The 13717-nt window shown below is 40.6% G+C and overlaps 1 protein-coding gene across 50 annotated transcripts in view; it reads right to left on the bottom strand.

Annotated features, from left to right (window-relative positions):
• Positions 1-13717, bottom strand: part of MAP4K4 (mitogen-activated protein kinase kinase kinase kinase 4) — a 198106-nt gene that overhangs the window by 108805 nt on the left and 75584 nt on the right. For all 50 annotated transcript variants that reach the window (XM_087426243.1, XM_087426244.1, XM_087426248.1 and 47 more), the window contains exon 3: positions 530-586. In XM_087426243.1, coding sequence (XP_087282369.1) covers positions 530-586 — 57 coding nt within the window. The remainder of the gene's footprint in view (positions 1-529; positions 587-13717) is intronic.

Below are 13717 nucleotides of genomic sequence, written 5' to 3'. Positions count from 1 at the left end.
TATTTTTTGCTACTAAATTTGCCAACAATCTGCTCAGCATTCTAGCAGATGTTTCTGTTTTCAAACCTCTGGGAACTTGGCTGGATCTGCCTTCTTTCCCCCATGTTAAAAATAAAAGAAATGGCCCAAATGTGGCCTAATACCCTAGAGAAGCTTTTCTCCACCCCACACCCCTCAACCTCCCTATTCATGTGACCTCCATGATCCCTTCTCAAATCTTTTCTTTTCCATTAGAGAAGATGTTTCCAATTATGGTCCATTATGTTGCCAAGGATGACATCACTCAGACTTTTTTTTTTTTTTTTTTTAAAGAAAATGCTACTGATTCTTAGTTACTTGGGGATCATCTGCAACAATTTAAGCCAACTAGTCTGCTGGACCTTATGAACCCACAATGTCACAGGAGGGCAATTTGTTCAAGATCGATTCTCCAAACAGAACAATACTTTTATACTGGGGGTTGAAGGGACAGGGGCTCCTTGTCGTTTATCTAATGATTTCTTTAAAAATATTTGTGATCCAACCTTACCTCAGTGACATCCATAACTTTGATGGCCGCCAGCTGACCTGTTTTAACATGTCGACCCTGAAAAACAGAGAAAAGAAAGATAATCAGCACCACCTTTGCACACAATCATTAAAACAGAATGGTTGAAGTTTCAACTAATCATTTCTTCTATACTTTTTCCCAAAAGTGATGATAACATAGACCCATGTTCTCCAATAGAATATGGTTTGTTATACTAATGAACCACACTTAATAAACAAACAATTAGTAGAACAAATGAGTTTTGATAAAGCATCAATTCTCTCTTTCTTTCCCAGGTTTAATTTATGTATCATTACCTCTCAATCCAAGCAACTTAAATAATGTTTTCTTCTATACATCAGGTTGACCACTCTTTCTTTCTTTACATTGCACATGAAGGAAATAACCAAAAAAAAAAAAATCTCTAGATATTTATTGTCAAAAACGGATAATAGTCATTTTTCCCTAGTGTACTCTCAATACCCATTACTTGATTTTACAAGAGTTATACTGAAAGTCTTCTTTGAAGCTTTCTTGCAGTCCCAAAGTAGGGAAGATGGAGAATAATTAGCCAGAATAAAGGGAGTGTACAAAGAGATTGGGGTGACACAGAGAGAGAGAGAGCACGCACATGCACACTTTCTTACAGTTACATTAACTCCTGACCTAAGACCTAAAGATGTGTTATCCATTTGTATCACTAGGTATTTCAAACAAATTTGATGTCATTCTCCTCTCACCCAGATGAAGAGTATTGGATTTAATTATTGTCAGTCTAGTTCCTCTCTATCCACTCTTTGCAACGCTCTGCTGGTTATTTCTCAGGCAAATAACAAAGAGCTACCCAGATATCCTGAGCATGATCTACTACTTAAGGACTTTGTGGAAAATAGCCCTTCTGCAATAAATTAAAACAGAAAGAACGTCCCCATAGTTTCCAAGAGCCTGCCTCTCTTGTGGTCTCACGATGACAAGAGTTATGAGCTTTAGAACTTGAAACCTAAGGAAAGCTCTCCATTTATTCTGGAAAGGTTATGGAGGAACTCAAGTTACAACTCGGACAAAACGACTCCATGAAAATGACACTCTATTACAATTATGTCTCAATTATATGTGGTCATGGTGGAGTGGACTCCAGCAATAGCCCAGCAGTTCACCAGCAGGAACTGTGCAACGACTTAACATACATGAAATTAGGACAAATAAAATCCACAGGCCAAGAACCTCATTCCAACAGATGCCACCACCTCCCTCCACTGTCCCCAACATGAACTACCTTCCTAGTCTTCAATCAGGACCTAACAACTAATCAATTATTTTTGTGTCAGAGGACAGACCACGCAGAGGCATTAATCTTCACTAACACATACCAGGTCTTCCAAAATTAGGTCCATTTTAAATTTAAGTTTAAATCAGGAAACTGTCTAAGAATTCTGCCTGCCTCCTTTCTAAGAAACAAGACAATGTACTGGAAGAAATGATTCCGGGATTCAGGCAGCCTTGGGATATCATTCCTCCACTACCACCTCGTTACTCTGTCTCCTTGAGAAGGTTGCTTAACTTCTACGAGCTTCCTAAGATCACTGTAGGATCCAATGTGTTAAGGCACTTTAAGTCCTTTCTAGAATAAGACAGGCTATAAATAAAGTGCAGAGTACATAAAGCCCTGGCCATCATACCTGGCATACAGTGGGCACTCAGATGAGAGCCTTCTTTCTCCACTCCCACCAGAGGCCCATGCTGATTCCCTGATCCTTTCTCCCTAATTCAGCTTGCAGCCACCTCAAACCTAGTCAATTTAGGCCGATTCTCATTTTCAAAAGGCATGGCCAATATGGGGGGATGAGGGGGTAGGGAGGAAGTAACGTACTTCTCCATTTATTAATAAAAAAAAAAAAAAAGAAAACCTCTAAATTTAAATCTAACTAAAGTAACAATCTATCTGCTGAGATGGGCCATCTTTGTGTCAAGGAACCAAAATGGCCAGCAGAATAGCCTGAGGAAAAATACTAAAGCTGGGACTGAATGTACTAAATATTAATATGCGTGTAATCTTGTGCTAAGGAGGTTACATGAAGAGTTTTTTGACAGGATAAAATTTTTCTGTGATTAACTGAACACCACCCAAGAGAGAATATATTAATGACTCCCCTCTCAGAGTGAGCTACAAGCTTAAGTGTGTGAAAGCCAGGTCGCCAACTCATGAGGGAGGCTCTACCCATGCTCCCTTGGCATCGCTTTAGCCGTAACAAATGGCCTTCCTTCATACTGCCTTAGTAGTATGTGAAGAGAAAATACACACAATCGTAACCAATTGCACTGTGCTAGGGACTTAAGGATACAGGAAAAGGCATCGTTCACTGAAGTTTGAGATATCTACTATATCATTCCAATTTGACCTCTACATTCTCTCTTAAAGGCTGCTTCATGCAGCCTGCTCACTATAGATGAACAATATGAACGCTTTCCTTCACCTGACTCTGGATCCAGCATGCTGTGTCACTGAAAAGCCTGGCCTGTGCATGGAGAGATGTGAAACTTAATATTAATAGGACCTTTTTTTCCATTGTATCATCCATTCTTAAAATACCCTGGTAAATGACTTGGTCCGTATTAAATATACATTCCTGACATCCAGCTATGAACTTGACTTTCTTATCCTACTGCCTACATTTCTTGGATATGGTGTCCCATCCAGGGATATAAAACGCCAGAAGACAGAGATTAAAGGCCTATCGCTTGCTTTATTTATGAAGCACCATGTAAATATTACCGCACTTATCTAATGATGAAAAGCCCCCAAATGCTATTCACAGCTATTTTCTCAACAGATCCCGAAAAATCCTATGAGGGCAACAAAGCAGGTAATTATCCTATTTTACAGAAGAAGAACTCTGATCGAATTTTATTATTAAGTTATCTGCCCACGGTATAATGGCAGCAGGATCCCCTTTCCACAGTGATTATATAAAATGCAAGAGAGGGACTCCTACTGTTCCTACCAACTTGTCAAATTCCCACTACTGAAGTCTTTTGTTTTTAAATAAACAGCTTAAATTATTTCCCCTCAACGCTCTCAAAAGGTTAGCAGACATAGCATGATGTAGAATTAAAACTGTTACTGCAATCGGTATTACTTCATGCAAAGTTACACTGGCTCACACTAACCAGAATTGTCCCCTTCGGTAGAGCAACTTTTTCATGGCATTTGACTGATTTTTAGTCTTTAAATGAGGAAAATGCACATTTGTTTTTTTAAACGGAAAACTTAATTCTTGGCAGATGTCCAAGCTAAGAAAAACGCCCTTATTTTCAACTCTCCTTCATGTTTCTAACAGTGAAAATTGCCACCCTGCATTTGTAAATATGAATTACACTTATGACACACATTCCAAGAAAAAAAATCATACCACATGGTTTTAAAATGCAGGGCACTGTGGCAGCTTGTCTGCCTGCCTCTAATGAAGTCTGTCCCTAACCCACAGAGAGGAACCTAGCAGTAGAAGGAACAGCATTCAAGGGAAGCTTTTAAATCCCAAGAGAAAAAGATGGCAATGTTCCTATCTTCCTAAATTTTCTACTATCACCGAGTACTAGATAACTAACTCAGGTTGCATAGTCTTTACCTAGAACCGCAATAACTCCATTAAAATACATTTGATGAATAAGTATGTTCACTGAGAGGCAAATTCTGGTGGTCTCGTTCACAAGTGGAAACTTAGAGGGGGTGCGAATGAATCAAAGAAATGAAGATACAGCCCTTAACTTAGGACTCCAATACTAAGGGATGGTCATATCTCTGTGCAACACCAATTATTCAATCAAAAGTTTTACCACTCCTCCTCCAACCTTCCTTGGCATATCCTCCTCATCATATGGCACCACCACCTCGCACCTTAACAAGGAAGGCACTGCAACTTAACAGCACCTGTTCTGCTCATACTGCTTTCTACTGAAATCTCACCTTTCTTCACAGAATCATAAAGCTTTTTTTGTGTGTGTGTGAGGAAGATCAGCCCTGAGCTAACATCCACGATAATCCTCCTCTTTTTGCTGAGGAAGACTGGCTCTGAGCTAACATCCATTGCCAATCCTCCTCCTTTTATTTTTCCCCCAAAGCACCAGTAGATAGTTGTATGTCATAGCTGCACATCCTTCTAGTTGCTGTGCGTGGGACGTGGCCTCAGCATGGCCGGAGAAGCGGTGCGTCGGTGCGCGCCCGGGATGCGAACCCGAGCCACCAGCAGCGGAGCGCGCGCACTTAACTGCTAAGCCACGGGGCCGGCCCTAAAGTTTTTGTACTAACTCAGCCTGAGAGAGTGGATGGAATACTAGAGAAAGAAATTCTATTAACTTTATGATACCATGGTAAGGTAAGTAAATACAATTTAGGAATAACAAATATTTTCTTCCCCCAACAACCCAGAGGGGTGCACACTTAGAGCCTGAACTCCAGCAAGCATGGCCCGTGTGACACCTAGGGAGCATTCCAGTCCTGGAGACAGAGCTGTGAGAACAGGACACAAGGCACCATGACATTCCCACTCTTGGGACATTTAGTGAACAAAGCACTTTGTACGCATTATCATTTATTCCTCACACAACCCAAAACATGTTTCATTATCCCCTTTTACAGATGGAAAAACTGAAGCTTTGAGAGGGTTAAGATAACCAACTCAAGATTCACACTCAGACTTGTTCCCTATACCAAACTGTGGGCTTTTATTTTTATTTATTTAATTTTTTTGGTGAGGAAGATCAGCCCTGAGCTAACATCTGCCAATCCTCCTCTTTTTGCTGAGGAAGACTGGCCCTGGGCTAACATCCGTGCCTATCTTCCTGCACTTTATATGGGACACCGCCACAGCATGGCTTGACAAGCAGTACGTCGGTGCGCCCTGGGATCCGAACCGGCGAACCTCAGGCCGCCACAGCGGAGCAAACGCACTTAACCGCTTGCGCCACCGGGCCGGCCCCTAAACTGTGGACTTTAAAATAGAAATGACCACAAATGTCCTTTTTAATCAACTTACGTAAGGACTGCCAAGTATACTATTCTACAACATAAATATTTTAAGTGATTATAATCAAACATGGCAATACAGTAACCCAAACTAAAAACTTATTTCCAATCCTTGGCCTTTCCTCTCCTATGATAAATCAGAAAAGTCAATGAAAGAACATCCCAAAGAAGTTCTTTAGAGGATCTGAAGACATGTGTGAGTACATTCAGAGCCCCCCATCCATGGCTTTCTGAAACTGATAATATGCTTTTGTTTCTTCCTTCCTTTATCTCATCATAAATGTTCCCTCAATAAATACTGGAGATCAGAATGCTTTTTCTTTCTGCTGAGTTTAATCTAAAACAAAAACTTTAGAGATTAACTGCCTGAAATTTGCTTTCTATTTGCTTAATAGCAAAGCTTATCATTGCAAATCTCAGCAAGCTGAAGACACTACATTTAACCAGTGCCCAGGATACGCCCTACACTGCCAAGGGGATTAAACATCACACCTGCCTTCAGGGAGCTTATACTTTAGAAGAGTGTTAAAACAAATACACGAGAACGAGCATTACACGGTGGCAGAGAAACACTGTACTCTGTAGCAGGAACACTTAAGAAACAGGACAGTCTGAAACCAACCGCTCTGCTTTGGCATGAAGTGCAGAAGGTGTTATTAAAGGGAATATCAGCCTGGGGGTAATGGTGTAGACCCACAGTGGAGGCTGCAGCGAGGCATTCAAAGATCGCCTGGGGGGCCAGCCCAGTGGCGTAGTGGTTAAGTTCACATGCTCCACTTCGGCAGCCATGGGTTCACAGGTTCTGATCCTGGCTGGGCGCAGACCTATGCACCACCTATGAAGCCATGCTGTGGCAGGCATCCCACATATAAAGTAGAGGAAGATGGGCACGGATGTTAGCCCAGCGCCAATCTTCCTCAGCGAAAAGAGCTCAGAGCTAATTAGCTCAGGGCTAATCTTCCTCACAAAAAAAAAAAAAAAAGACTGCTTTGATAGCCTTGAAGATTATCAAAGGACAGGATGTGGATCCCTTGAGATTTGAGCTGCAAATAATCCTTACCAAATCCCAGAAAAGACAGGCATGCAGGTATCAACAGGCCAGGAGAAAAGGAGAGAACTCAGTGATTCACCCAGGACTAGAAGCTGTGTCACAAAACTGCATCATCTCTCTCCAGACATGTAAGGACAAAAGGAGCTCGTCATACACTGCACCTGACCAAGAAGATGCCAGTCTCCCACTAAATCGGAAGAGGGCATTCCATCGTGACATGATGTGTGTGCTTGCTGCAGAAGGGGCAATGATCTGGCTGCTCCTCATTCCCATCCAACCTGGAAGTTTTGTTCCTTTATCTTAATGATTTTTTTAGTGGCGTTCTGCTACTTTGGAGATGTAATATTTTGGATATGAGGTTTATTGGGGGAGGGGGGTGTTGAATTTTTCTATTAAGCAAGTCAAGTTCAGTTACTCCCTTTCACCCGTGATACGCAGACTTCCAGGCTCTATCCCAGACCAAACATGAGAATTCCATAAGAGGGCTATAGGAATCCGTGACTTTTTAAAGCAGTTTCTAGTGATTCTTATGCATTCTCAAGTTTGGAAATCACTTCTCCAAACTTTTATTAAAAAGCCCAAATTCAAGTTCTCATATCCTTTTTGGACTATATGGTATTTATTACAATAATATATGCACTCATTATCTTAGCTGGGGGTTTTGGTATATGAAGGTTAGATCCGTAGCAAGTAAATTCTAACATGTCAATTATGTTTATCATAAAAACATATAACTTATGTTCTGAAATGTTCAAGAGCTCAAAGGACAGGCAAGCCTAGTTCAACCAAACAGTTGATTTTACAGATGAGAAAGTAAACCCAGAGAGCTCTAAGGACACACATCTAGTGGCTAAGCCAAAATTTGTCAGTTCTCTCCCCAGGATATCTCCTTCACATCACTCATAGTTTAACTTAAAAATTCCAACTGGGGAAAGTAGATGAACAGCCAGAGCACAGAGGATTTTTAGGGCAGTGAAAATACTCTGTATGATACTATAGTGATACATATACGTCATTACACATTTGTCCAAACTCTCGCAATGTATAACACCAAGAGTGAACCCTAATGTAAACTATGGACTTTGAGTGATTATGTGTCAATGCAGGTTCATCAATTTTAAAAAATGTACTGCACTCTGGTGGGGGATGCTGATAATGGGGGAGGTTATACATGTGTGGGAGCAAGGGGTATATGGGAAATCTCTGTACCTTCCTCTCAATTTTGCTGTGAATCTAAAACTGCTGAAAAAACAAAATCTTCGAAAACGATTTCTTTAATTCCAATCCACTCCCCTATAAACTTCCTTTTTTTTCCCAGGAAGGAAAGGAAAGGAATTTTCCAGGAAGATTCGCCCTGAGCTAACATCTGTTGCCAATCTTCCTCTTTTTGTTTGTGAGCCACTGCCACAGCATGGCCACTGACAAAAGAGTGGTGTAGGTCCATGCCCAGGAACCGAACCTGGGCCGCTGAAGTGGAGTGCACCAAACTTAACCACTAGGCCATCAGAGCTGGCCCTAAATTTCTTTATTTTTAAGAGCAAATATGGAGCCTACATGACCATGTGGTGAATGGCATGAGCTCAGAAATGGGCAATTCACTGACCAATCTTTCTTAGGTTCTACATCCATCTACTCCAAAGGCAAAGACCAACTTAACTGATTGTGCACTATAAATCCCAAAAACCACAGGGCTCACTCATGAGTGCTCTTTCCCAGGAAAAATCCAAAATTCAAGCAAAGGGGGAGGGCATATTATCTGGACAGCACTCCATGAGCCATCTAAGATAAGCAACCACATAACTAACTTGGGAGAGCGACAGCTCAGAGCACTTCAGGAAACCTCTCAGTCTTCTAAAAGGTTCCTTACAATAGAGCAGGAATAATGGCAACACGACCCCACTGACACATTCCTCTAAAGCCCAAACCAATATGAGGTGAGTAGGCTCATATTTTTGCACATTTTATCCTTGCAACTACCATTTCTTATTATAATCAACATCTGTTTCTCTACCTCCTCCTCCTCTCTTCCAAGATCAGGGCTGTGGATGAGCAGGAAGACAGAGAAAGCACAGGAAGATGGTAAGTGTTACGAGAGCAGTCAAGACTTGCAATTTAATAAGACAGTGCTTCTATTCCCTGAAGAGTTTAAAATTGAAGGCCTCAATATGGAATTATGCCATTCTTAGGTCAGAGCTGAGCTACCTTATCTGGAACAACACTCCCTTTAAGGAAAACTATGTCTCAAAAGCAGAGAATGTGTAGACTTAACTTCTATTAAGAATAAAACAGTCAAAACAGACCACATGGTTAAGACTTTAACTACCTAGTGCCCACCCCCCAATAAATGGTCACTTGGCATAGCTGAGTTAGCAGATAGCTACAAGTAAAGAAATTTATGCACCACATCTTTTTTCTTTAAGAGACCAATCTGGATGGAAATCTTTCTAAACTCTGAAATCTTAAGTATATTAAAGATGATTTTCTTAATGGCTCAGGGAAATCATTATGAACATCAACTACTATCCTGTCCTTGCAATTAGGTGACAGCCTCAGGGAACATTACCTCAGGCAGTCATATTCTGACTCCTACAAGAAAGGGCCCAGTCATCTGCGCTCTGCCTGCCTGTCACTTTCAGCTGTGTTCTAGAACAGATGGGGGCGGGGGGGCGGGGGGGGGGGGCGGGGAGACACTGGCCCAACAGCGACCTACATTCCAGTTAGGTGAGCTATCAGCGTAGCAAAAATCCCCTTCATGTTGAGAAGTGGAGAAAAATTGGATCAACACATAAATGAAAGGGTGCAAGGGAAGAAATATTGCCATGGGAGTTGATGAGTGATTCCTTCAAAGGGGGAGAGGGAAGATTTGGCTAGGCAGTAGGTTAGACAGGAAGAAAGAGCAGCTGCTTTCTAAAGATACCTAGTGAAGTTATCTTTAAAAAGGATGGTGCCCCTCCCAAGAGAGGCAGCAGCCCTGCAGTATGGTACCCAAGTGTGCCGGTGTCTGGACTACAGTATCAAGCATGAGGAATTATGTTTTAAGAAGGATATAGGCAAATTAAAAAGCACCAATAGTCAAGGGTCCAGAAAATGTAAGGAAGGAAAAAAATTAGTATATCCATTCTTATATTAATAGTAAAAGAAAAGGCAGTGGGCAAGTCTTCATATCAAAGCATCTAAAACAACGGAGATTTCAGATTCTGCAAGCAGCTATCACTAACATTTAATACACATTTGCAACTGCCTTTTCCTCTACTCTCTCGAAAAACCCAACTGACCTCAGATTTGGCAATTTTAGTTTAAAATAACAAAAGAATATTTAATAAGCACAAAAAACTCCAAATCCTTTACTATAGGCAAACATATGTATAAAAAGTTATTCTTCTACCTTAGCCACTGTCAGATAAGGCTTTGGGGGATCAGAATTGTGTCTCCCACCCCAAAAATCTATCTCTTTGGCTTGCTTATTTTTAAGAACAAAGACTGAAAGAAACTTTGACCTTCCCCCTAACTGCCTAAAAGAATTCAAGATAGAAGGCCTGTCCCTGGACAGGCCATCACCATAGATAACTCTGGGTATTGGTAAACTGGGAAGGTCCTCGCTAAGCCCATTTTTATCAAAGTTCTCTCTCTCGGGTCAGTGTCTATAGGTGGCCCCGCAAACACTCATTTAACAAACATTTGCTTTTCTATCTCCATGTAAATTACCTTACTCCTCTCTGAAGTCCCAAACAATTACCGCCAACATCCTCCTTTGTCTTTTGCTGAAGATGGTATTTAAGGTGGCAGCTTTGGCCATTCTGGTGACTTACTCAGTTTTCCTGGGTTTCTCCCACGGATACATGTTACTAAACTTGGTTTGATTTTCTCCTGTTATTCTGTCTCATGTCAATTTAATTCTTAGACCAGCCAGAAGAACCTAAAGGGTAGAACCCAGAGGGTCTTCCTCCCCTACATAGCCTTCCACATTCAACAGCTAAGTAAGCTGGTAATGCTAGACCTGAAATTCAATCATATGCCTCTGTCAAGATACATTAAAATACTATACTTCTAAAGGTAATTTAAGTCAGCACTGGATAAGACAAGTGACCAGGGCCAGCCCAGTGGTACAGCGGTTAAGTGCACGCACTCTGCTTTGGTGGCCCGGGGTTCACAGGTTCGAATCCCAGGCGCACACCAACACACTGCTTATGAAACCGTGCTGTTGTGGCGTCCCATATAATGTACAGGAAGATGGGCATGGATGTTAGCCCAGGGCCAATCTTCCTCAGCAAAAAGAGGAAGATTGGCATCGGATGTTAGCTCAGGGCTGATATTCCTCAAAAAAAAAAAAAAAAAAGATAACTGACCAATGGGGATACACAAACAACTCATAAAACACACATTCCCAACTTAGGTGCTCTCACAGCAAGAGCTGCACATAAAGCTCTTGTTGACTGTTTGAAGCTACTAAAAATAGCAAGTTCACCTTTCTCTAACTTTTCTATATTAGCAATATTTTTATGATTAAAATTTCTGTTAATACTTTTATTCTTTTATAAAGGAGTGGTTATAAAATAATAAGATATTCCACATGTAACTGCTAATTTCATTTTTATTTAGCACTAGTTTATGGACAAATGGTGTGCAAAAGTGAATTTCCATGAGTAGCTTGGTTTGATTGATATAGTGTTTCAATATTTTAACATTCAAATCATATACCTTTTATCTTTAATTTAACTCTTTGAATCCAGTCCTAATTTCTGACTCATAATTTGGTGTCAATCTATAGATACAAAATAAATGAAACAGATCTCAAAAAAAAAAAAAATTCTGTTAATACCTTTAAAGGAGAAAAACAAGAAACTACTTTTTCATCAGTTCTTTTATTTCACATATTAAGATATTTAAATACTGCATAATACATGCCCAAAGGGGGCATGGCAGTCAGGAGCCCTGGATTAGAAGCCCAACTCCACCACACACTAGGAGAGTGACCTCAGGCCAGTTACTTAACCTTTTCTAGACATCAGTTTTTCCTCTGTAAAATGGCAAGAAAACAACCCTCTGCAATAGGTCCTGTTAACTATAAAAAATAAACACTGAGGTAGCAGGCCTGGTCCTAGCAGACAGCATTAGGACTGGGAGTGGAGGGAGTGCAACAGTGGTACAAACAGAAAAGGATAACATAACTTATCCCAGTATCTGCTATCTGCGAGATCAGCTTTAAAAGCAGGAAGGAATCTTCTAAGGTCAAACCTGCCAAAGTTCAAAACTACCATGGGTCACTAGGTGTTTCCCTCCAATGTGAGATGTCTTCAAGGGGGGGTGGGGGGAAGATAAACCTAGTTATACAAACTCTATCACAAAATAATAAATGTCTATTCATGCAGATTTCAAACAAAATATATAACCAAAATTTTTCTCGAGACCTCATACAAATTAATACCACCCGTAACTACTATTAGATATTGATATATTTTCTTACTCACTTAAAACCAAGTCATATACCATGTTTCATTATTTTAATTATTATAAGATTAATGATCCATGTTTACCTATAATATAATTCTCAATCTGAACTCCTCTCTCTTCGGCCTTCACGTGGCAACATGTAAGGTGACCATAGGTCCCTACTCCAAAGCAGGGAATCTTGTCTTTATTTTTTTATATACAGTTTTAACTTTTGAGTTTCTCAATGAGGAGGTAAGAAAGAGTCGGGGAAGGGAGCTGGGGCCTCGTGACTGACCAGTTGGGGAACCCAGTGTTACAACACAACATAATCAACAGGGGTAAACTACACTCCCCACTGTGAAGCCAGAGCAGACACAGCACTGGAACCAAGAGTCCTATGATTCTTTTGATTCCACCTATGAATACACAAAACAGTTAATTTTAATAAAAAGCTTGTTTACTATAATGGATAACCATTTACCCAGAACAAAAGATGAAACACAGAATTCTGCAGGTTCCCTTCTTCCTCCTCCCATTACTAATCCCCTCTCCCACCAAGAAGTTTTCCTACATTTCTTCTTCGTGACTTCACAGTATACTTGATTTTTACAATTATACCCACAGTGTAATTTCAATATTGAAATATCACTTACAGAATCACTAAAGTACTCAAACTGAACTCTTCTTACTGACTTAGAGAAAAAAGTCGGAAGTTTCAGACACAAATCAAAGGCAAGAGATTAGGTGATGCAAAGGATTATGATTCCATTCTGGGCTCCTGATCTGCCCATGGTCTCTTCCTACTCATCACCAACCCACCCTCAATTAAGGTTTTCAAATTGTTTCTTGTTTTTCTCAGCACTTTAAGAAGTTGACCCTAAAATGACACTGCCCTTGAACCTGGATATATTTACAATATTTATATAAAGTCTAACTGTAAGTAGGTTTGTGTCTCCCTGAACGATTTCTAAATGCAAGTATAATGTGGTTTTTGAACCTAACTACTGCTGCTGCTGTGTCCTCGGCACTGGCACCATTTAGAGGGCATAATTCTTCCCTGACATGTGGTCACTAAGGGCAGTACTTGTTTTCCTTCTGGTTTTCAAAGTCTGTATACAGCTCTTAATTTGCCTGTGCTGAATATTCATAAGACAGTTCGTTCATTATTTATAATTCCACTATTCTTCCTTAAAAAAGAGGTAAGAGTTGTTCTGTGTACAACTCTTAATTTGCCTGTGCTGAATCATAAGACATTTCATTCATTACTCTTAATTCCCCTATTCCTCCTAAAAAAGAGGTGAAAGAGAAAACGCGCCTGTAGAGTTTCCCTTTGAGGTTCCGTTTGATAGCATCCCTCCCCAGAAACGATGCATCCACACCATCAACTCAAGTTTTCAAAGTATCCTCATGCAAACTCAAACATGTCCACCTAAAAGTTAACTTGGTCAAAATGAAAAAACATAACTGATGTCTTAAAAGGTATTTCCATAAAGAATAGGAGAGCTCTTACCTCAGCATTTGAAAAAGGAAATTCTCTCCCCAAAGCATCTTTTGTTAAAAATCATGATCCACTGGGGCCGGCCCCATGGCGCAGTGGTTAAGTGTGCGTGCTCCGCTGCTGGCGCCATGGGGTTCAGATCCCGGCGTGCACCAATGCACCGCTTGTCAGGCCATGCTGTGGCGG

The sequence above is a fragment of the Ceratotherium simum genome, chromosome 40, assembly GCF_057802395.1.
Source record: "Ceratotherium simum simum isolate JZ-2026a chromosome 40, ASM5780239v1, whole genome shotgun sequence".
Lineage (NCBI taxonomy): Eukaryota > Metazoa > Chordata > Mammalia > Perissodactyla > Rhinocerotidae > Ceratotherium > Ceratotherium simum.
The sequence above is the reverse complement of the archived record's forward strand: the minus strand, read 5'-3'. Positions and strand labels throughout refer to the sequence as shown.